The following is a 26,106-nucleotide window of genomic DNA, read 5'->3' as shown; positions in this document are numbered from 1 at the left end:
TTTTCTTAAAGGCAAATTTCTACAGAAACATGAATCTGACAGAGCAATAAACACCATCTGAATCATTTTTAAATGTCCCATCCAAGTTTACTGGACACATGTAAAGGGTACTGTCTATCATAAAGACCTAAAAGGTGGTATGATATCATAGCCTTTCATAAAGTCCTGAAAGAGATACTTACATTTTGCTGTCACTTTGTACCCGCCTAGAGGAGGGGTGTGGCCTTCCAGTGCATCAAATCCAGCAGATACTAAAACCATGTCTGGATCAAACTCTTTTGCCACAGGCTTCACGATGGTCCTGTACAGTTAAAAAAAAGCAACTGGTTACATGAGAGAATAGTGAATACCTTTAAAAATTGTTCATTGAAAATCACCTGGCACAACCACAGGAACTTCCTGAGACTAAAGTAAAGGGGAATGAAAGCACTATTTGAATGAGTCAAAAACTTATCATCTACTTCATAATGAATCACTATTATTTTACCATCCCAGCTCAGTCTTTTTTCTTCCATCTTTTTGCATCCAAATGGAAAAATAAAACTGCTCTGCAGGTACATTCTGAAGATGTACTGCTATACATACATCCGTGGCTGTTTTATCCCACTGTCTATAAAAAAATACTACTTCTTCCAAGGGAGTGACTAATGTTTTACAGAGGAAAGTCGAAGCTTTAGTGAAAACCCGGCTTGCTCCAGTTAGTGAGAACTTGGTGTAAATTTGAACTATAAATTTCTTTTGGGAAAAAGTTTGCTTTCCCAACTTAAGAAAAAACACATTTTTAAATATTTATCATGGTAGGGGGTGACTCTTGCAAAAGAGAAACATGAAATTCCCTTAATAGAATCCAGACTACAATGTTAAATGAGTCCAAAGTCAGACACACCAGGAATGTGGCAGACTCATCCATGACAGCAGCCCCTGCTGGCCCTACTCAGACACTTCAACACTTCCCTTCTCAGCTTCAGAGCTCCCAAACCCCTTTTTCATCATTGCTAGCTTTGAGAAAGAATGACTAATGGATGCAACTGGGTTTTATAAAATTTTTAACATAGGCTTGAAGATCAGTATGCCATCATAAAAATTCAAATTTCTAAGACTATTTACTGAAATGGAGAAACTGCATGCTATAATGAATTTAAAAAGTACTACAATCACTCGTGTGTTTGTGAGAGATAACTAAAATAAATATTAAAATAGTTATCCTTCAATAATGGCACAATTATTTCCTTTAATTTTTATGTATATAAGTTTTCCAAATTTTCTATAATGATCACATATTAATTTTATATTTAAAAACTTGATTGCATATCATAAACAAGAAGTTGTTACAGTTATGCAATAAAAAATATCTAGTTGAAATTTACCTAGAAATGTAAAAGATTGAAATATTTTTCCTAATGAATCCACTACTGTCATAAAAATTATATCCTTCAAGTTTATAAATATACATGTAAGTGACTTCAACAGTAGTCCTTCCAACAACTGGTAAAGCACATAAATCTGAATTGGCTCATCAGCAAAACCAAATGAAAACTTAATTTTATTTACTATATATATACAATTTTATTATGTTTTTTTCTTCAATAAAAGTAAAAGTTTCTAACATAGCTACATTATCAGGAGATATATTAGATTCTTCCCCATCCCAGTAATCACATATTTTACATTATGGTTGTCATTAAAAGTGTCACATATAATCAAGTCACTATTTTTCGTGAGTAAAATAGTCATGTGGTGTATATTGGGCTATTAGACATTGGAACAAGTTTTTTCAAAGAATTAAGAGTGCTTTATCAAGATACTCTCTACTTAATTTTATTCTTTTCTTTTTTTTGAGATGGGAGTCTCGCTCTGTTGCCCAGGCTGGAGTGCAGTGGCATGGTCTTGGCTCACTGCAACCTCCACCTCCTGGGTTCAAGCAATTCTCCTGCCTCAGCCTCCCAAGTAGCTAGGATTACAGACACCTGCCACCACACCCAGCTAATTTTTTTTTTTTTTTTGTATTATTAGCAGAGACGGGGTTTCAACATGTTGGCCAGGCTGGTCTCAAATTCTTGATCTTGTGATCCGCCCACCTCAGCCTCCCAAAGTGCTGGGATTAGAGGTATGAGCCACCACACCCAGAGAGACTATTTAATTTTATTAATCCTATGTACTCCCTTACAGAGTGGATGCCTTTACAAAATTCAATAAATAGGTGATTGAACCAGACTGCCCATGCAATCATAAGCATCGCAGTAATCGGTTTTCTCTCTCTTTTTCCTCTACTGGAAGGTCATCCTTCCCTCATTTATTCCCCCATTTTTTCCTCTCCTCCAAGCCACAACTCACTATCTTCTCCCTAAAACATTATCTCTGTCCATGGATATTAAATATAGGTGTATATTTTTGAAGGAAAAGAAGACAAGAGAGGATACAAGGATTGCTCACCTAACTTTAGAACACTGAAAACATAGAGACGATCTACAGAGTATAAGTGCCTAAAGAGAAGCCACATAAAGCAAGCTAATTTTTCTCTCTCTTCGTGGACAAACTGACCACACAGAAAATACCAACAGTCAGCTTATTTAAATACCAACAGTCAGCTTATTTTTCTAATCTGTCTATCATGGATCAGCAGTCAAAAAGCCCCATTCACCTTTACATATGATGTATGCAAATATTTTGTTAATAAAGACATCTTACCCACTTACAGGGGAACTATAGCTCTCTATAGCACATATCTCTGAATACATGGAATCCAATCACTTCTATCTGAAGCTAATTGTACATTTGTTACGTAGGTCATCTGAATTCACAAACAACGTGTTTTCTAATTTCATGTGAGTTTTCAAAATGTTTTACCTTACAGGCCAAATCCTATATATTTGAACTCCTTCCAAAAGTAAGAAAAAGATGGGAAATTTAGAAAAAAAGATACATCATCTGATAGACTCCTTTCACTTAAAAATATACACACCTAGAATTATGTCTGGGTGGGAGCTATTTGCTGAATCAATTAGTGAAGCATGATGAGAACAGAGGTATGTGGCATCATGCTGCAATGCATGCTCTGTTTTCCATTAAGTTGGAGAACTATATGGCAACAGATGGTTATGGACTGTGATATTGGTAAGGTTCATTCATTCATTTCAACAAGTATATATTGAGTGTCTACTATGTTGCAAACACCATCTTGGTCTAAAGATGTGCTCAATTTTGAACTGAGTAGTATTTATTTTCCTATTGTCAACATTAAGTGCTTGCTGTCTTCTCTGATAAATGAATGAAACTGAGCCTCCAGAGATCTCTTTATTTTGGCAATTACTTTAGGAATCTCCATGGAAGTATTCACTGTTCTATTTATGCCAGTCTAGATTAATTTTTTTATTCAAGAAGATTCATCGCATCTGAAAGACTGAATAATGTATTTGAGGGTACTAAGTAAGAAAAACAATGTAATTTTTATTAAAATAAATCTTCGAAGGTACTCATTTAAAATTTTATCTGAAGAATTGGAATTTCGGATTAAAGTTAGCAAACAGAGCATACATGTTTGCCTCTCATCTTCTCTAATATCCCACTGAAATGAAAATAGAGGAAGATACATATAAACTCATGGTTATTAAAATATAACAGATGAATAATTTAGTTGAGTATATCCATGAGTTAGGATGTATTTCCTAAAAGCAATGGAACCCCAGTGGCAAGGAGCAGAGTTAGTACCCAGATCTTGCTTTCTCATATCAATCTCCAATAAAAGGACCCAGAGATCCTTGGAGAAGTGGTTGATTCCAGCACTACATAAGGGAAAATACTATGTGATTCTGGAATATCTTGTGACAGAAATCAACAAATGCTCAAAAAGAGACATGGACATGTCAACAGGACATGTGAACCAATGTGAAAGCACTTCCAATGACCAAAGCTGAAACAATTTGAAGTACAAAATAAATAATGATACTATTGGGTTATAATTCACACAATCAAACATAAAAATCCATAGTGAATAAATAATAATTGGATAGAAAGGAGAGAAAATAACTCTTTCTTACAGAAAAATATCAACTAATGAATGTAGAAGAATGAGGAAAATATATAATTACCATTGGACCAAGACAGAAATAATTGATGCAAGCAAGGTTCAAGGATGGGTACCAAAATAAATAGAGTCAGGCACTGTGCCTTATGGCTGTAATCCCAGCACTTTAAGAAGCCAAGGCAGGAGAATCACTTGAGCTTAGGGGCTCCAGCCTGGGTAACATAGTGACACCTCATTTCTCCAAAACAGATCAGTCAAGCATGGTGTGGCATGCCTATACTTCCAATGACTCAGAAGACTGAGACAGGAGGATGGTTTGAGCCCAGGAGTTTGAGGCTGAAATGAGTTATGATCATGCCACTGCTCTTCAGCCCAGGTGATGGAGCGAGACCTTGTCTCAAAAAATAGTAATAACAATAATAATGATAATAAATAAGGTTAGTGGACAACAATTTGCAGAGAATCATTAATTTGCATAATCACAAAGAATCTTCCACAAGGTACTACAAAGGAAAAATAACAGAATCTTTGAAATGAAGAAAACTGTAGCCATGACCTGAATAAAGTAAACAAAGTAACATCTCCTATGATTGGACATACCAGCATCAATACTCCCTGATATGGTCATTAAAGGCAAAGCAGTCCTATGGCATTTTTACTAAAAATATATAACTTCAAACCTCATAATGGAGAAATATTAAACAAATTTAAATTGAGGAATATTTGACAAAATAAGTGACCAGTATTCTTCAAAAGTCATGGCCATAAAAAACAAGGGAAGACTGAGGACTTGCTACAGATTGGAGGAGACTGAGGAGGCATGACATCTAAGGGCAATGCAATACCCTGGACTGGATTTCGGGACAGAAACAGGACATCAGTGAAAAATTTGCAGTCCCATACAAAATCCATAATTTAGATAAGAGCACAGTACACATACAACTTGCCTAATTTTGATAACTATACTATGATTATGTAAGTTTCTAACATTAGGGTATAGTTGGTGTTGGTGTACAGGAGCTCTTTCCTATTTTGACAGCTTTTTTTGTAATTTCAATATTATTTCAAAATAAAATGCAAACAAGTATCAGAATACTAAAATAAATAAAATTATAACAAAGAGGACAAATGTCACGAAACAGATTTTTAACAAATTTCTAGAATAGGGAAATTCACTGGAAGCACACTGGAAAAAAAAAAAAAAAAAAACAAAAAAATAAAGCTACTGCCCTGCATATGCGTTCACGGGACCACAGAAGAGATGAGAGACATCCATCCAATGGAGCCTGTGTAAGGAAAACTCTCTAAACCTGTGCTTTTTCTCTTCTGTCACACCACCACAACAATCATCAATACAGAAGACTTATGTGATAAAACGTGGGGTGGGTGCTTTTCTTCACACACCAAGGAGTGGACATCTGCTGGGTGTCCTCCAATTCAATTTCAGTACCATCTAACTGGAGATATTGTTAGATCTTACAAATTGAGGACTCAGTCTCTTTATTAGTCCATTCTTGCATGGTTATGAAGAAACACCTGAGACTGGGTAATTTATAAAGAAAAGAAGCTTAAATAGCTCACATTTCTGCAGGCCATATAGGAAGCATGATTCTGGCATCTGCTTGGCATCTGGGGAGGCCTCAGGAAACTTACAAACATGGCAGAGTAGGAGGAAGAGAGAAAAGGAGGTGCTACTTTTAAACAACCAGATCTCATGAGAACTCTATCATGAGAACAGCACTAGGTGAGTGGTGCTAAACCATAAGAAACCACCCCCATGATCGAATCACCTCCCACAAAGCCCCACCTCTAGCATTGAGGATTACATTTTGACATGAGATTTGATGGGAGACAGATCAGAGCAAGACTACTCTCCCAAGCACCCCTCAACCCGACACACACCACACCCCCCCCGCCAATTATAACTAGAGGAGCTTCTGACCAACTCGCTTCAATTTGGGCTTCCCCATGCCCCGACCTTTGGGCTGGATTAATTTGCTGGAGCTGCTCACAGAACTCAGGGAAGCACTTACTGACATTAACTTTATTATAAGGGATATTACAAAGGTTACAGATGAAGAGACGCATAAGACAAGGTATGGGGAGAAGGGGTATGGAGTCTCCATGCCCTCCCTGGGAACACCACCTTCCAGGAACCTTTACAATTCCAGCTATCTGGAAGCTCTCCAAACCAGTCCTCTTGAGTTTTTATGAGAGCTTCAGGACATCAGCATTCCTTGTCCTGATGGATTGTCCAATGGATTCCAGGACATCCATTCCGCAATAAAGAAGGGCAGAAATAGTAGAGTCCTGCTTTGGGAAAGGTGAAAGGAGAGCAGGAGAAGATCAGAGGCCTGCCCCTGAGGCCTAACACACCCAATATTATATTACTTTTAATGACATTATGTTTAACGGCAAAAACCACAATTACTTTTGCACCAACCTAATAATAAAAAAAACTGTAGCAAAAACTGTGGGAGTTATGAGCTTCCAGCCATTACATGCTGGTATTTAGGTATGTCACTTAAATAAAAATACTTTAAAATATATTAGGGCTCAGAAATTTATTTTCAATGCACCTTTTCTGAGTAATTTACTTGACAATGTACTTTTGCAAAGCAAGAAAGCATATTAACGAAAGACGGAGGCATGGGCCATCATAGAAGAATGAAGAAGATCCACTGGTGATTTGCACACACACTGCTTTGCTAGAAAACATGTGACTGAAGCAATAATAATAGCATATATGCTTTGTGATCCTCACCTACCAGTGGTGATTCTGTCATGTTCTTCTTGAAGAACAACCCTCTTCCTTCTTCCCTGTGTGTCTCCACCCCTGGTGAAACCCATGCTAGTGAGAATAAACTGAATTTATAAAAATAAAAAGAGTATTACCACAAATAGAGATATTGATCATGTGTCTAGATACTAAACATAGTAAGCAGAAAAGAATTCCATTTTAAATTTCTTTCCATGAGATTTGGAACAATTGATTCTGATTCTGAACTTCCTTAGTTAGAATCAGATTTCTGGAACTATTTCATCTCTAGTCAATGGCCAAACAATTGGTTGCACTGACATTGAGTCAAGTGTTGTCCTTAAGTTGAACCAAACTAGTAATTTCCCATGACTCATCCGAGCATGTGCTGAGTGCACGATATAAGATGCTACCCACTCATTTGACATGCTCAGTTGCAAGAACAGAGCTCCCATAGGAGCAGAACTCTGGCTTGGTTCCACGGCCTGCAATTCAAAATTATAAAGCAAATTTCCCAACATCTTAACCTATAAATTTACTCCACAATATTTTTATATTCATTTAGAAGTAATTTATTGAGTCCCTGTCATAAGGGAAGCACTGGGATGGTGCTGGGATTCAAAGATGCAAATATGTTGTAACTCTGCCTTCAAAAAGGTCATAGGTTACAAGGCAGGCAGATGGAACACAAACCCAGGCACACACAGTGTAATGAGGGACAGAGGAGAGTGGGCAACCAACAAGGAAGAAATAATGTGAAGAAAATCCACCAGAGAGGACGTGTAAAGTGAGTTAGGACACCAGTTATAGGCTAGGATTCACAGCAAAGTCCCTGATCTCTTGCCTTCATGGAGTTTACATTCTAACAGAGGAGAAAGACACTATGTAAATAAACAAGTAAGCATGTAATAAGAACTAAAATGAAAAACAAATTGTACAGAAAGTCATGGGGGTGGTGCACATTCAGACCGGGGTACCCAGAGAAGGCTGCTCTGAGGTGGACATATCCCTGAAGTGGGAGGGTCTTCCACATATTCAGGGCATCAAAAGAATGTCACCATGTCTCACACAAAGTGAATGACAGATGGTTGGAAATGGAAACAGAAAGGTGGCATAAAGCCAGTTCATGTAGCATATCATAGGCCATTGTAAGGACATTGGATTTTATTCTGAGCAAGAGCAGAAACTCAAAAGTTTAGAAAGCAGTTACATGATCTCATTTATGTCACCTCTGAGACAGCAGATTCTGATCCCCTATATAATTTATAGTGGCATATTATAATCATACAAATGTAAATTACAGGTGAAAATCCGAGCCTACATTTTTCTTTATAGTCTAATTGCATGTCATTGCATGAAAGTGTCTGATTATAAAATTATACCTTTTAAAATTGTACAAGAACTTTTATTTCTTTTAGGTTTCTCTGGCAAAAACAAAAATGCACATTATAGAGTGCATATTTTTCCATCCATTCACCTATGTCTGTGCATGAAGTACAAGGTGAAGATGCTTCCAAGCAAAGTGCTGAAGGCAGCGTATCAAAAAACAGTTTACACAGATTTCAGGCAGCTGTTGTGGCTGCTGGTGCTGCAGAACAGCCTATGGCAGCCTCACACACCACAGGCCCAGTAGGGTCCTTGTGGGGAGGCACTAAATGAGGTTTATCACAGGCATTTGTGGGAGAGTGTCACTGCTGGGAGCTCTAAGCACACCAAGTATAATTGGTGTTCTCCTCTAGCTTCACCAGCCCAAACCTGAATATGTCCTGCTCTTCTTCCTTATCCTTCACCCTCCAACTCTTCACACCCCCAACACACACACATTGCCCCCTTCTCTCTTTTACCACCCTCCTTTATTTATTGCCTCAATTTTTCATCTTTGGCAGCTCCCTCTCTTTCTCACATCCATAGCCAATCTTCCAAGGAATCCTATTGTCTATACTTTCAAAATATATCCAGAAATTTACCATATTCCCAAACTTCCACTGTTCTCATCCTGGCCTGTGTCAGCTTTATTGCTCACCTGGATCACAGCCGTGGCCTCCTAAGAGGGGCCCATCCTACTTCTTTACCCCTGTACTCTGTTCTCAAAATGGCAGCCGGCCAGCTTAACATGTATCATCATATCTTCATCATTTATCTTCTGGTGAAAGCAAATTTGGTTGTTGTGGTTGTGTTGTTATTGTTTTGTTTGTTTGTTTTAATGACCCCTAGTCTCTGGTCAGTAAAGCTTGGCCAGGACCCCATTCACAAATATGCCTCACATGCTCTGGTCAAAGGGATTTTTTTTAACAACCAAAATTTTTATTGTGGTAAAATGTACATTAACCATTTTAAGTATTTAACTATTTAAGTTCAGTGGCATTAAGTATATTCTCACAGTTGTGCAACCATTACCACTATCCAACTCCAGAACTTTTCATCTTTAACTGAGAAACTCTGTAATGATCAAATAGTGACTAGTAACTTCCCATATCCCATTCCTCCAAGCCCCTGGCAACCATCATTCCAATTTCTGTCTCTATAAATAGAGCACTTCTAGGGAGTCAAGGGTGATAAATGATTTATTCCCAATCTTCTTAGTTTTTTTTTTTTTCTTTTTTTATAATTGTGGTAAGAATCCTCAACATGAGATCCTCTCTCTAAACCAAATTTTAAGAGTATAATACAATGTTACCTGTAGGCACAATGCTGAACAACAGACCTGTAGAAATTAATCATTCTACATAACTGAAACTTTATATCCTTTGAGCAACTTATTTTCCCCTGCTCCCAGCCCCTTACACCATTGCACTCATTGCTTCTATGAGTTTGACTATTTTAGATACCTTATATAACTGAAATCATGTAGTATTTATCCTAATGCTGCCTTATTTCGCTTAGCTTAATATTCTCCGGTTTCATCGATGTTGTCACCAGTGGCAGGATCCCTTCATTTATGAGGCTGATTAATAGGCTATTTTGTCTATACACCATATTTTCTGTATCCATTCATCCATCCAGGAACAGTTAAGTTGTTTAATATGGGGAAGTTGGAACACTTGTATACTGTTGATGAGAATGTAAAATGGTGCAATTACTATGTAAAACAGTGCAAGCTTTCTAAAAATATATATATAATATAAATGTCATGTGATCCAGCAATCCCACTTCTGGATGTTTATCCAAAAATATTGAAATCGGAATCTCAAAGAGATATTTGTGCTCCCTTGTTCACTGTAGCAGCATTCACAGTGGCCATGAGGATTTCACACTGGCTGTTCCCTTTGTCTGAATGATCTATTCCAGAGGACTAACTCCCTTGCCTCATTCAAATCTTTACTCATCATCTACTCATTAAGACCTTCCCCTGACAACCCTTCACATACCTACCCCACCTCTGTCACTCCTAACTCTTATCTTCTCCTTTATTCCCTCCATAACCCTTATGTTCCAAAGTCTTACATGATTTACTTATATATTATGTTCCATGTTTATTTTTTCATTGCATCTTCCCACTAAATGCAAGCTCCCACTAAATGCAAGCTCCCACTAAATGCTTCCCACTAAATGCAAGAAATGTTTGTCTTTTTGTTCACAGATATATTCTGGGGACCTAAAGGAGTATCTAAACAGGGGTGCCCAATCTTTTGGCTTCCCTGGGCCACACTGGAAGATGAAGAATTGCCTTGGACCACACATAAAATACACTAACGATAGCTGATGAACTAAAAAACAAAATCACAAAAAAATCATAATGTTTTAGAAAAGTTTACAAATTGGTGTTGGGACACATTCAAAGCCATCCCAGGCCATGTTCAATGCCATCCTGGGCCCCGTGCAGCCCATGGGCAGTGGGCTGAACAAGCTAAAGTCTAGCACATGGTGGACACTCAGTAAATAGTTATTGAATGTTATACTCAGTGATGCCCTCTGGTTTTTTGTGATTGCAGATCAGGTTTTCTTGGTGCCTCACTCTTCCTCAGCCTCTGCACATTTCAAAAATGTATGTAAAATACCTCTTTTAGTGCAAGGCCATTCACATATCTACTGTGGCTTCACTGTCTATGAGTTTTACTTTACATGTGAACATCAGAAAATCATACTTTCTTGTCCAGCTGGTTATAAATCTCTCCAGACACAAAAGCAGAATGGCGATGATAATTCCAAGAATATGCAAATGTTCATTTAATTCATTTTTAATCTAGAAATTATACAACTATAATGAGGAGAAAAGGGAAAAAATGGGCTAAAACACTTTCACACCTTCAGAAAGTGTGACATATATATGATATGGCTGATATGGCTTCTATTTCTTTTATGTTTTGCTTATTGCAGTCTCCTTAATCTACATAACTTTTCCCTTTCTGTCTCCATAATTTTACTCAAAATCAATTTCCTCTTATCTTGCCTTATTTTTATTCATTGATTTTAGATACATTTCTAAGCTAGTTTTTGGTTTTTGTATTTGTACAAATTAATTATCAAAATGGGAACTCTGACAGTATAAAGGAAAACATTATTCTCTAACAATCTTGTTTTGGTGAGCACTGGAACACTGTATGAGCCAGATGGAGAGGGGGAAAGGTGAGGTTTTTCCAAAAGTCTTCAAAAAAGGAATAATATTCTGCAATGATTTCTACTGTGTGCCATCCCATAATTGAACTATCTGGCTTCGGTGTGCAATTGTAGGGGGTTAGAAAAATCACTTGACTCCAACTCAAGATACTCAATTTCTGTTCTTGGAACTGCCTCCGCTTAGGTAACCTTACTAAATTATCTTAGTTTCAACTATTAAATGGAACTGGAGGGATTCATTTAGATCAACTCAAAAGTCATATGAAACTCTATTATTCTATTTTTTTTTAATGTCCCAGATCTAGTACACCAAAGGGACACGTTTTTCTCCTTCATATTCTCTTTCTCTTGCATTTGATAAGAAAAATTGTTGTCTGAAACTCAGCGTCCTTGCTGATCAAAGTCTTTGCCTACATACCCACTGATTTGCCCCTGTCCTTTCATATCAGTTCTGAAGTGTGTCTTTCCTTTCCTGATGCTAGGCCCTAGAGTAGAGAGCAAACTATTTCACTACAAGAACAAAGTTTGTATAAGCAATATTTTGGGGGCAGAATTATCACTTCTAAAGAGATTGGAGCACTAAATGCGACATTGTGAGTCCATATCATTTCACTACATCAAAACAGCAACCTAAATATAGTACTCTGTGTTTTTAAATGAATCACTGATGAAAATAAGGAACCTATATACAAATAGCATATATATATCATAACACAATATAACTAGGAATACATATGCATGTGTGCATTCATATATATTCCTATTCCATTAGTTTTAAATATGACATTTAGCAAGTTTATAATGCTTTAGTGCTTAAGAAGCAAATGCTAATTTTAAATGCTATGCTTTTTAAAAATAATGAATACTTGAAGGTAATGAGGGACTTTCCTTGCCTAAGATGTGTCATGTAGCCAGCAACATTTCTGACTAATTCTGAGATATTGCCCAATGTGTCTCTGAGCTAAGAAATGAGAGAGAATTTTTTTCTCAACAGTATCTCTTCCTGACTTTGGGACATTGTCAGTGGTATAGTATTAGTATATTTATATTATTATATTTTGAATGCCTCTGAATACAGAACAATGCTGCCTCCTTAGGCAAAATCCTATATTCAAGCATAGCAAGCTGGGCAAAATGTTAAGATTGCTAGTCTGTCAAAACAGACAAACTGATTCTTATCCAATTATCATATATAAAACAATGACAATAGAATTAACAGGTTTTGCTTCTGTTAAACTCTGTACTGAAATCTAATCTAGAAAGACCAATGACAAAATGTTGAGACATGCTTAATTTGGAGTTGCTAGAATTTATTAAGAGTTACTATTAAACTGTACTGAAGTAAATATCCTTTTGCTGAGAAATGTAGAATGTAATGTATATATGTCCATTCCCAGTCATTATTGTATGACAGCATAGAAATACCCTGAATTTTAATATGCCAAAAATGTGTCTTTAAGTTTACAACAGTGGTTCTCAAGAAATATTTTATTATGATTTCAAATGTGAGTCCAGTAACATAAAGGGACTCTTACGTATTTAGTTTCATAAGCATTACTAAATCAGTCCTTCCATATCTGTAAAGACTAGAGATGGAAAGGAACAGTACTCCAGCCTTTGCTCTGCTACTACCCAATTAACAAAGACCACATCCTAGAAAACCAATGCTCAGCTACAGGGGTGTGGGGAGTAGGCAAGGGTCTTTGCTAACATAATGCATTGTAACTACTGATTCTTTTTGAACCCCTTCAAAATTGCCTGTCACTGCTGAATAAAATACACTCTTCCTTATAGTTCCAGTGGGTGCCTACAAGGATGTCAGCTCCACGACAGACTTGACTTTTAGTTTTATATTATGCCTACCTTATTACTCTTTCCTACCTACCTTCCTTCCTTTTTTCTTCCTTCCTTTTCTTCCTTCCATTTTTCTTTCCTTCATTTCCTTCTAATTTTATCTTCCTTTAGCCCAATTTATTCTTAAAGGGCATGAAAAGAATTTAAGACATTGAGAAAATATTTACACAAGTCAGAACAAAGTATTAAACTTTGTTTCCTTATATTAAGACAAATTGGATATAACCAAGGAAGAAAGTATGTTCAAAGAAGAACAATCCACTTGATTTAGGCAAAAGGCAGACCAAGCCCCTGCAACATATATCTTTTCAAATTTCTACAGCAACCTGGTGGTTGTAAAACATTGCCATAATGAATAGAAAATAGAACGCAAATGACAGCAAAATGTTCCTATAACTCACATAGCAGAGAATTTTTAGAAAATTCGGAAAGGCTGATTATTATTTTTTTTTTCAGATGGGCTCATAGCAGGAAGAATGTCTACAAAAGTCATTAGTGAATTTCCCCTCCAGAGGGACAATAAGATGCTGGTGACACGTGCACTTTGGAAACTTAATTATGTGCCCATTTTTTGTTATTACTTTCTTTATCCAAAAAATCCCTGAAGAGATTATACTTCCATCAAATCAGTCATAGGGATTTCTCTCTTTTCGGTGGGGTGCAATATGGAGATTAGTACACATATTGCATTTCCCATTACCCTATGACCAGCATATTCTTTTTGCAAAGTTTCAAATTAGCCTCTCTTTAGTCTTTGCACAAGTGATTGCATTCCATAAAATATTATTACATAAAGCCAAAAGACCTTGGCTAAAGTTTAAACTCAGTATTCCAATAAAATCATATGTATTTCTCTCTCTCTCACACATATATATGTGAGAGTGTTAGCCTTTATGTTTTTTCTCAAGAGGAGAGAAAAAGAAGCTTTGTAGGCATAAAAAGAAGGAAAAAGAAAGGTCAAACATTACTGTAAGTAAATGTTCTGTGGTTTATAGAATTCACAAAACAAATTACAGCATGACATCCTTTTCAAGGAACTGTTTGTGTCTTTGGAAAAAGTGTGTATTATTTTTGGTGAACTCTACCTTTTGATGTGGCCTTTCTGAGGAAGGCAGCATCATCAAGTTTTTTTTTTTTTTTTTTTTTTTTTTTTTTTTTTTTTTTTTTTTTTTTTTTTAATTGCGTAACAATGTGAGATGAACAAGACAAAAGGCAAGCTCATTTAGTAACACATTTTTCTTGTTCCCTGAGGCATAGCCAGAAAGAAACTGAGAAGGAAGATAGAACTTGGGGCCTAAACCGAGATCGGAAGTGCAGAGTCAGGCTGTCTTCTCAATCAGGAGACCAGCCCAAGATCAAGGGGTGTTACTTGTATTCATATCTAAAATAACAAGAGAGTAGGATTAATTCCAAAACTAAAAAAATTGTTTAATTATGTTGGAAGCAAGCAAACTCTTTTCTTCTAGCAATAACAATAAAATTATCAGCCTTTTTGACAATGTACTATGTACCAGGCATGACATTAAGAAGTTTAGACATTCCTTCTAATTCTGCAGTGCTCACAACATACCTGAAATTATGTATTTTGGTCTCAATTATAGATAATAAGACTAAGACTTAATGAAGGTAAGAGAGTCAGTCAAGTTGTTTCAGCAAATAACTGATAGAATTGGTATTCAAACTCAGATCTGTCTGAATCCAAAGATCATGCTCTCAGAAACTTGACAATTTCACCACGTTTTAACTGCATTTTTGGATTAAAAAAAATCAGTGTTTCTAAATGGTCTGATTCTATGAGATAATTAAGGCATATCATATGCATGGAAGTAATCACTTCAGTGTTTCTGTGAAACACTGAAAGGAAGTAGGTATGCTACTCCCATTTAGCAGGAGATCAGGAGATGGCAGAAATGAGACACTGCTGTCAGTATCTATTCAGCAGCAACTTATTTCCAGGTACAATTACAACTGCAATGTTCATTCCTCCAAGTATGAACTTTCCATGGTGACATGATAGAGTACTTTTATTAGTCACGACAAAAATATATGCTGATTAGTTAGACTATGGATCGTCACTTGGATCAGCATGAAAGCAATTTCTGAGTAAAGTACATTCAAACATTCTAGATAGGAAATAATAAAACAAGCTGGTTTGGTTATTTTGGTGTCCCCCACCTAAATTTCATCTTGAATTGTAGTTCTCATAATCCTCACTTGTCATGGGAAGGATTAGGTGGAGATCACTGAATAAAGGGGGCAGTTTCCCCTATCCTGTGCCTGTGACAGTGAGTTATCATTAGATCTGATGGTTTTATAAGGGACTTCCCCCTTTGCTGGACACTCATTCTCCCTCCTGCTGCCCTGTGAAGAGGTGCCTCCCACCATGATTCTAAGTTTCCTGAAGCTTCTCTAGCCATGCACAACATGCAGCCATGTGAGTGAATTAAACCTCTTTCCTTTATAAACTACCCAGTCTTGGGTATTTCTTCACAGCAGTGTAAGTATGGAGTAGTACACTGGTTATCCATTTTTTTCAAATATACAGCTGTCTGGCTCCACATGCTAGCTTTCTAACTGATTATTTATATTTTTTGAAAAGAGGATGTTATGGGGGTATGTGGACATTGCTATCATGATACTGTGGCATGCTAAATGAACCATTAAACTGCTGGCAGAATCCGAGACTTCAATGGATAAAATGCTTGAAAACTAATTTTCTTTTGTGCACGTGTATTTGTTTTACACTAAATAATACTCATGTACAGCAGTACTACACCCTCATATTAAAAATATTTGGCTTGTTTTTAAAAATCTTTTCAATGGCAGATATTACATAAATATATTCAAATTGGTTTGTATATGTCATATTCCCATTTGAAAACAAAAAAGTTGAAGCTGACTTTCTCAAATTTGTCTTATACATAGATTTTTTCATTTACTAATTTCTTCCTGGAGTATTCATTGAACATCTACACCGAATCTCAGTGCTAAGGTGCCAAGTGATAGATTTCATACTGTCAGGACAGATTGCTATGATCCCTATTCTTAACAAGTTCAGGTGGCATGGATGAAGCAGCTCTATAAACAAATTGCTTCCAGTTCAAAGGCATATATTCATTAATACAGATTCTGAATTTTTTTCTCCCCGTCAATAATTACTCTAAAAAAGCTATAAATGTAGACATAGAAAATGAACTTATTAGTATTCTAGAGAACAGAGACAAGGTTTTATAGCTAAAATGATATTTTAAATGGCTGTTTAAACAGTGGCTTAGTGGCTTTGAAAGTTCTCAAACCACAACCAACAGCAAAAAAATACATTTTACCCCACAAACCAGTACACACACACACACACACACACACACACACACAACTAAAACATATTTTGTGAAACAATACTTAACCCTCTTTTGTCATCTATTACACTCTATTAAAAATGCCAATTGTGACCCTCTAAATTGATTTAATGAACTTTAGTGAGCTGTAACTCACAGTTAAAAAAAAAAATTAAAAAAAGAGAAGCAACTATTCAATGAAAGAAAATACTTCCAGACAAAGGAAAGGGCATGTTTTAGTCATAAAATTACCAAAACCATGACACACAGAGAAAATGATAAAAATTTAAATGGAATTCAATCATTACATATATGAGAGTGAAGAGGTGAAAACTGGACTGCAGAAATCAGATAAAGAAAAAGATAAAACTGAGAAGTAGGAGAAGAATATAAGACCAGAATGTGAATAACTGCACTGTTATTTCCTTCAAAGGTACTTTATCATTTGACAACAGTAATCCAGCAGTGATCCTTAAGGTGGCAAATGAACACCAGCTTTGCTTCAGGCAAAGGCAGCAAGGTGAAGAAAACACGGGAATGCATTGAGCTGAGAGGGAAAATCACAAAGACCCAAATCAGTGTTATATTTGACTGTATTGTTCACATTCACCAAAAAAATTGTAATAGAAAGCAACTGATTAAATAAGTTACGCTAATTCCAAAGATAAATGCACACAAATGTTTTTGTTTCCTGCCATTTATATCACAAACTAATAAACTGAAATTCAGGGAAGCAGCTAATGTATTCGTACATTTGTAATATATTTGTAATTTACATTCATAAGGTACATTTGTAATGTATTTGCAACATTTGTAATGCATTTGTAGGCCTCTTTTTGCTCACTCCAAGTTCAGTGTAAGAAAAATAGAGGTTCTACCTACATAATTTATAAAATCAATCACATTAACACCCTTTATGGGCAATTTCTATGCAGCAGCCATGAGTGGTAGCGAGAAAACCATGAGCTCATAGTCCCTCTGCTCATCATAGTGACCAAAACAGCAAAATAGATTTTGATTTTTAGGGATAGATTCTTATTTTAGGGATTTGATCTGCAGTTAAAAATATATATAATCAGTTACTCATAGTTTCTTGAGGGCTATGAACCTGTAGCCTGAACCTATGATGCAGTATCTCTCAGGACCAAAATATTATAAGAGCATTCTTTTCAAAACACGCATTTTAAGAGAACAGCAGGATTCAGCTCACATAAGTAAAGCCCTGCTCCAAAGATCCAACAGATGTTGGGTCTGTGTGCAAAGCAAACATCAGCCCCGCTAATGTGGTCTGTGCTGAATTCTTTGTAATTAGACATCTATCCCAGTGCAGAGTCAAGGTCATTAGAGTAAAAGCCTGTAATGCTTACAATTATTTTGCTCCTTGTGTTTTGCTGCATGAAGTCAAGGAAGATGACGGTGCACAGAAGTAAAAGAAGGAATGTTTCCATTACTGCAAAGGTCTCTTGGTACCATAAAGGCTGGGAAACAGAGACCAAGCAGTAGAAATCGGCTACCGTTTGGTTAGACAGCTTGACCTGGATTTGGCTAAGAATCCCTTCTCTCTCTTTTCTTCCCTTCTCCACCTTCTGACCTATACAAGGGAAACATTAACTGACAGAATGGCAAGCAGAAAACTAAGGGTCTAACAACCACAGACTAATTAAATTTAACATATTAAGAAGTGGCAAAACCACAGGCAGCTGAAAAGAAGTGCTCAAGTTCAGCATGGCCACCATTCCTAAACATAGTGGGTGCCATGAACTGTGAACAGTGTTCTCAGAGGAAAAGCAGGAAAGGCATGCTCATGATGAAGACTTAAAGCAAAAGACTCCAGATAGAAATGAGGTGGACAGAGCTACTAACAATGAACCAGGATAAATAAAATAATAAAATAACAATTGCGCCTATTTTCTTTAAAAAGAAGAAATGTGCATTTATGTCAGGTTCACAGAGAATGGCTACTAATCAGTCAATCTTTCACTCTCTTCTCATTATAACAACACTATGTTAGCTCGAGATAGATCTTTAGGGGGTGTATATTAGAAAAAGTTTGCTGCATGTAATTTAGTTTAAAACAAGTCCTGAGCTGGAAGTCTTGAAACCAGCCTGTGACATTCACTGGTTGGGTAATAGAGACATGTCCTATTACTTCTCAGGCTTCAGGGTTGGCTTTTGGAGAGTAGAGTGCAGTGGGATTAAGGGATTCCCTTCTAGCTAATTCTTTCTATCTCTAAAATCTGACACCAATTGCTTGGCAGCCAATTGCATCCATTTTCCCCTTATATTATAAAAGCATTATTTTAAACCTTGGTGATAATAAAAATATTTAATAATAACAACCCAAGCCCTGACCAATTTATACAGGCACTAACTATGTTGCCTGCCTTGGGGGTTTAAGTACACTGTCAAAATATATAGACCATAGAAGCTATAACATCAATGACCGTGATAAAAATGCATTTTCATAAATTATAGCATTTATTGAAAATAATGTCATTTATAATTATTTTTTCCTGCTATAATAGCTCCTTACTCTCACCCATTTAAAAAATTAGCCCAATTTGATTATTTACTCTTCTATTAGATTTTTTATACTTTTCTCTATTCAGTATTTTTTTTATTTTAGCACTCCATACTAGACTAGAGTCGTTGTACTCTATCTTTATTTCCCTTTGTTTCTTTCTCTTACAGCCATTTCTATATTTTCTCGACCTTCCTACTGGCTCTTCTTTTGATTCCCCTTTCTGTCTAACCGGAAATGCTCCTCAATTATCATAAACTTATTTTTCTTTCCAGTAAGATACACCAACAGCTTCTGTATTAATTAAATGACGATTATCAACATCATTACCATCATGATCACTACCTTGGACCCCATAAGAATATCATTTATATAATATCTGTAGCCAAGATATCAAAAATAAAATTCAATTCTTCAGCTGCCAATATATGACAGCAAATAATATATCAGCTGGCAGATAGACCTAAGCGTTTTTCAGAAATGTGTTATAAAAGTACCTTTACCTTTCATCTTCTTGTCCTGAATATTAGCAACTATCTGTTAAGTGACATGCTTGTCAAACACACATAGGTACACTACATTAGGTACATTTCTGGTGAAATCTTCCCACACAGCAATGAACAGAAAAATAGAAGTATTATTGTATTACTTTCTTAATCTTGGCTTTAAAAAGTCTTTCAAATACAGATGACTATTTACTTACACTGGAGGAATTAAGAGTATGTCACTATGTTCCAAGCAAGTAAACTACATTTTCCTTGTCTAATTCCAGTTTTACTAAATATTACAGTCAGCTGGATAATTTACAATTAAATCAGCAGGTAAGAGAACCAGACATGTGAATTATTCCTATGTCTAATGTTTTTCACCAGAGAGGCAACTTTTGAGAAAAATGCCAATCAACTAATTTTTAAAAATATATTCATTTGACTAATTTAATTTCCTTGGAATTTAATTATATAATCATGTTGTATAGGTATAGGGAAATGTACGCTAATAAAATCTAAGAATTGAAAAGATTCTTTCTGCTGCCCTTAAATTCTATTAAAATGTCTAGTTCTATATTAGCAGAATGCTAATGACAAACAATTAAAAGCTAAACTCCCAAATTATAACACTTTCAAAGAGATACTTAAAGATGACACATGCTTAATTCCCATTAAGATAGTAAGAGGTCTAGTATTCAATTTATAAAGATGTTCTTAATATATTTTGTGAATTTGGGGATTAAATTTTCAGAAGCCAAACAAAACAATATTCTTAATTACAGAACAAATTATCTTACAACTGATGCTCATTTCTTAACCTTCTATTATATTACCGATCTTAATGGCTTTATAAAATTTTCTTTTGAGAATTGGTGAGAAATCCCTAAACTCATTTTTTCCCTAATATCCATTAACCCTACCCAGGGTCACCTACAAATGTATTCTGGTATAGACTGAAATCTTCCATTTGTTTTAATAAATATAATCATGCAAAAGTCCTGGACATATTTATTTAATATTTTTAAAGGAGAATAGGATGTCAAGGGTATTTTCTCTGTTTCATTTCAATAACATAAATAACTCTGTTTAAGATGAAACACCATACATGTGAACCACATTAAAGCAACTCTACCCCTTTGGAGGCCAACTCGGGGGCTAGCCTCAGACCACATTTTGAACACGTTCACAAACAGGTTCAGACCCTTCACACCAAACCCCAAAGAAAAGTGTGTGCTCCCCATGTAAACACTGGTTGCTCCCCCCATCCCTACTTTGATTTGTTTGGTTTGGATTGACTTCATTATTTTCCTCGATGGATCCTTTCCTCTTATATATAGTTTCTTCTTCTTTTTTTTTTTAAATCTACCTTAACATACACTGGAAAGAAAGAGAGAGGAAGAAAAAATCTTTTACTTTGATCTCCTCAGCATGTACCCTCAGATGAAAAATGTATCCCAGTTGAATTTTTATGCCAAGATCATTCCCTGTCAGTGCAGTCTCTCTAAGAAATCTCCCCCCTTTGTAGAATTTCACTGCTTCTCTTCACTACCCAGCATAGCCATTAATTTTATCTAAGGCTCATTCATGCTGTAGTGTCCATTGTTTCACTCCAATTAATGGCCATACAAGGCATTAGGACAATATGAACCAAGGCATATTTAACATAAAGCTAATGAAGCTTAATTTTTAAAGTCTCTCACTCACATGGACCTTGTCCAAGTCCCTGTTAACTATGTTTAAATTTTTGCCTTTGTATTATTTCTTTGAAAGAGAGTTCCTGTAACTGTAAAAAATTAACACCCACAAATCGGGGCCAGCCTCAGAATAGGAATGATAGTAGGCCTGTGTTATCTGTAATCATCCTTATATTCTCCTGACTCTAATTGTGCTCAGGTTCCTGGACATGCCAGGGGGACACTGGGCTACTCACAAGGCTTGAGTTAACAGCCTTTTCCCTTATCTGTGTTCTCCTAGTGCATGGTCAGTATTTCAGGCTTTGCTCATTCTCTGATTGTCTTATAGTAATTTTTACTCCCAACCATGACTGTTGTATACTTCTGTGTTTTTCTTCACAGCAACTAGCTCACAGATAAGTACATGGTAGAAAGTTAGCCACTTTTAAGGCAGCTTTATGCACACTCATACTCATGAAAGATACCTCAAAGCACCAAAGGCTAAACTGAGACACTGATCAAGCAGCCAGAATAGAGGTATACCCTTTCTGCACCCCTCAACAGCCATGTTAGAAGGGCTGTCTCTGAGGACAAGTTTCCAACAAACCTTGTTTCCTAAGGTATTTTCCACACAGGCAGCTACCTGCCTGCAAGGAGGGAAGACGCATTGCTGAGTAGCTGCTCCTGTATTTTTTAAAATGAAGAAAATCTAATGAATCTAAACATTCAGGAAACCAACTTTGATTGGACGTTTCCATAAAAGAAATAAAATGAAAAATAATTTGCTTTCATAAATGCAGTTTACAAAACAGGTATAATTAGACATTTGGTGTGAATGGAATTTTAAAAAGTAGATTGGATGATAGAAATCACTAAAACAACTAACATTTCAGGAAAAGCACATCATACAAATGTAGGTCTTAACCTTTCAAGTGCACTCTTTGAAATTTTAAAATGCAGTTTCATAGGAAAGCAAAAAAAGAAGATAATTATTAAGTGATAATACTAATGCAAAGCACCCGTATTAGTCCGTTTTCTCACTGCTATACAAAACTACCTGAGACTGGGTAATTTATAAAGAAAAGAGGTTTAATTGACTCACAGTTCTCCATTGCTGGGGAGGTCTCAGGAAACTTACAGTCATGGTGGAAGGTGAAGGAGAAGCAAGGCACATCACATATGACAGCAGGAGAGACAAAGTAGCTGCCAAACACTTTTAAACCATCAGATCTCATGAGAGCACACTCACTCTCATAAGAACAGCATGAAGAAATCATCCCCATGATCCAATCATCTCCCACTAGGTACCTCCCTTGACACATGGGGATTACAATTAGAGATGAGATTTGAGTGGGGACACAGCCAGACCATATCAGCACCCAAGAAAGCAGAATGGTTAGATACTGAAGCTCAGCGGCTCCTCGTGGAAATCTGGTGACAGCAGAGACCAGCTGCTGCCAGGCAAAGGGTAGCACTGCAACCATAAGAACTGGTTATTTCTCACCATACTTCAAAATCCACTCATGTTTCTCTTGGAAATTGCTATGGTCTAAATGTGTCCTCCACAAATTCACATGTCAAAATCCTAACCCAGAAGGATATTAGGAGGTGGGGCCTTTGGAAGGTGATTAGACTATGAGAACAGAGCCCTCAAGAATGGGATTAGTGCCCTTGTGAAAGAAAACCTGCAGTTGCCTCACCCTTCCATCATGTGAGGATTCTGCTAGAAGGTGCCATCTATGAATGAGAAAGCAGCCCTCAACAGACAATAATTCTGCTGACGCCTGAATCTTGGGCTTCTCAGCCTCTAGAACTGTATAAAACACATTTCTGTTGATTGTAGACCACCCACTCCATGATATTTTGTTACAGCAGCCATAATGAAGTAAGACAGGAATGCACTCAGTTTTCCATTTTGAATTAATGGTGAGGGAAGCTTCTATTCTAGACATTTGACTAACTTCTTGTGTGATTTTTAAAAGTACCACGTCCAATTCATAAGGATATTTGAGAACAAGTAAAATATGACAATAGATGCAGAGTTTTTGAGCTTTGAGAAAAAGACACTTCTTCAAAATGTTTGGCTCAGGAAAAATCTACTAACGGTCCACAGAAGAAAGCATTTTGTAGGTTTACTCCTCCCCTACACTATCATTTTTGAGAGGTCATTGTCATACCTCTGCCTCTCCCAGAACAAGAAGCACAAGAGTCTGTGACCCATGAATATTCCATATTTCAGCCACACCATGATTGCCCAAGCACACCCCATATTCAGATAGTTGGAATAAGAATTAATGTGCCAAGAAAAGCTGCATGATTTTGTGTTATTCAAGGAAAGTATTTACTCTCTCTCTTTTTTGTGAACCTATAAAATGTCATAAAGTCTCATTTGTCATAATGCTATTCAAGACTTCTGAATGCTTCCATATAAATAATGCTTCTTGTTTGCTTGTTTGTGTTTACTTAGGCTTTTCTCCCATTTATATAATTCAACCTATATGAATATCCTAAAGACACTGGTTGAATACTTATATATACAGTAAAGTGAAAGAGTAATTTAAGCAAACTACTAAGGACTTTGCAGACATGCTGCTTTGATAGCTGTAATATCTTTTGAATAAATATGTGATAACCACAGCTGTGGTTTAATAAAGTTCAGAACATCTGTACATCTACAAATGTTATCTTTGGAAACAAAATGGCATTGTCACACCATGATACACATAGGGTCCACTCCTAAAGCCAAGTTCTTTTCTAACCTGTAAAAGTAAAATATTTTAATACTTAATGTCTTAATTCAGGGTGTGCTTTCTCATCATAGAGTATGAACTTAATGGAAACTCTCCCCTTTTTGACATAAACAAGTATTTTTTTTCTCAGCAAAATGTAGTTATGAATAACAAATGAAGTCTTAAAAGTTTGTAAGCCCACAAATGGATTTACCCATAAAACTAATTATATATTCATACTACCATTAGTTGCTAATTGTAAGAGTTTAAGAAAAAAACAAAGCCATCTTTTTTATATATCATAGCTGATCTGGAATAAGTGTGGTAGATACATGCCCATACTTAAGCTGAAACAAAATATGCACAGCTGAAACAAAAAATACATGACTGTAAATTATTACCAATTTACTGTAATTTTGAATGGCAGTAATTTTATCCTAAGAAAATTTACAGTCATTTAACAGTGATAGCAAAGGAAACTGACACTTTTCCCTCTCTTGTTAATTCTGTTTCTCCTCCTTTTCTTCTTTGTCTTTAGGGTGTGTTATCAAAAACCACTCAGATGTAACCAGTGGAAAATGGAGGAGACTATCTGTAGAATATGGACTATGGTATGCTCAGTTTATGTGATAATATGATATTACAATGGAATGTAATATAATGTACTTATTTTATTAAATTGACTGTGAGAATCTTAAGGGCAGATGTGTTTTACTTACTTTTATTTTATCATGTGTACTGAATTAATGATGGACTGTTTAAAATACCCACTAAGTTTGCCACTTATAACTATCAGAATTTTTCAAAATGTGTTCTATAGGACGTTACTTTTCATGATATTTATAAGTATTGGGTAAGGAGATATGAGGAGCTGGGAGATCCATAGTCAAATAATTTAAAGAAAGAATGTGTTAAATAATGTAAAATTACTACTGTAATTCCTATAGTTGTTAAGATTCATTTATATATTATAGATCTTCAATAAGAGATTTTTCACTATAAAATATTATTTATTGTTGAGAAACACTTATTAATACTTCTTGTACCTAGTGTTTAACAGAATATGGTTTGGAAGATACTTTTTTGGTAACTCAAATTTAAGCCCATTAGTGGTTTGTTTGGTCTCTCATGTTAAAGATCGTAGTGCTTGTCTAACTCTGTTTAGGCTGCTATCTAAAAAAAAAAAAATTACCACCAAGTGTGTAGTTTAAAGAACAAAAAATAATTTTCTCACAGTGCTGGTTGCTAGAAGTTCAAGGTCAGTGTGCCAGGATGGTTGGGTCCTGATAAGAACACTCTTCCTGGATTGAAAACAGTCCTATCTCGCTGCGTGCACACATGGCCTTGTCTTAGTGTGTGTAAGTTGAGAGACAGCAAGGAAGCAAGCTCTCTGGTGTCACTGCTTAAAAGGGCACCTAATCCCATCACTGCAGGGCCCCACCTTCAAGATTCCATCTAACCCTAATTATCACCAACAAGCCCGAACTCCAAACACGATCACATTGAGGGTTGGGGTTCAACATACATGTTTTGGGGGAACACATTTAGTCCATAACAGTTCCTAATGAAAAACATATATACTTAAAATGAGCTGAGTATTATTAGATTCTTCTTCTGATCAGAGCGATATCATGTTCATCACTGGCAAAAATCTGCATAGGGTCTCCTTCATTCCACTTAGGAAAGGTTAGGAAGCAGAAGCTCAGTTTTGTCTTCCTACTACTGGTCTCCCTGGGTTCCTAACATGGTTCCTTAGGCTCAGACACACATCACTATAGTGGAGACCTAGGACCCAATCCACTTGTGCACAACAGTACCCAGATAGGAGCACTGGATAAATGGTTTGCAGGATCATGGATGAAATCGGATCACATTAATGTCAAATTTATTTAAATGCAAAAAATACTCAACTTGTTCTTTTATAACGAGTTAAGTCTAATAGTATTGCTCATGACTTTCCTAACCAAAGGTGACAAATAGGGAAGGAAATAGGACTGGACCCCATGTCCCTGGGCTTTCATAGCATAACCAGATCCTTGTCTGAGAGAAATAAGGACTGGATAATTACTAATTCATTCGGATGCATAATCCATTTTACCAGCTGGACCAAAGGCAGAGCAGCAGCGAGACTGGGGAGGATGGAATCCTCAGTAACGCCACAGCTGAC

General features: G+C 36.3%; 1 protein-coding gene across 1 annotated transcript in view; it reads right to left on the bottom strand.

The window, feature by feature from the left end:
* Positions 1–26,106, bottom strand: part of HDAC9 (histone deacetylase 9) — a 900,368-nt gene that overhangs the window by 126,771 nt on the left and 747,491 nt on the right. Inside the window, exon 24 of the mRNA XM_037737895.1 lies at positions 183–301. Within this exon, the coding sequence (XP_037593823.1) occupies positions 183–301 (119 nt within the window). The remainder of the gene's footprint in view (positions 1–182; positions 302–26,106) is intronic.

The sequence above is a fragment of the Cebus imitator genome, unplaced genomic scaffold (genome assembly GCF_001604975.1).
Source record: "Cebus imitator isolate Cc_AM_T3 unplaced genomic scaffold, Cebus_imitator-1.0 Scaffold45, whole genome shotgun sequence".
Lineage (NCBI taxonomy): Eukaryota > Metazoa > Chordata > Mammalia > Primates > Cebidae > Cebus > Cebus imitator.
This window is presented reverse-complemented; position numbering and strand designations above follow the sequence as displayed.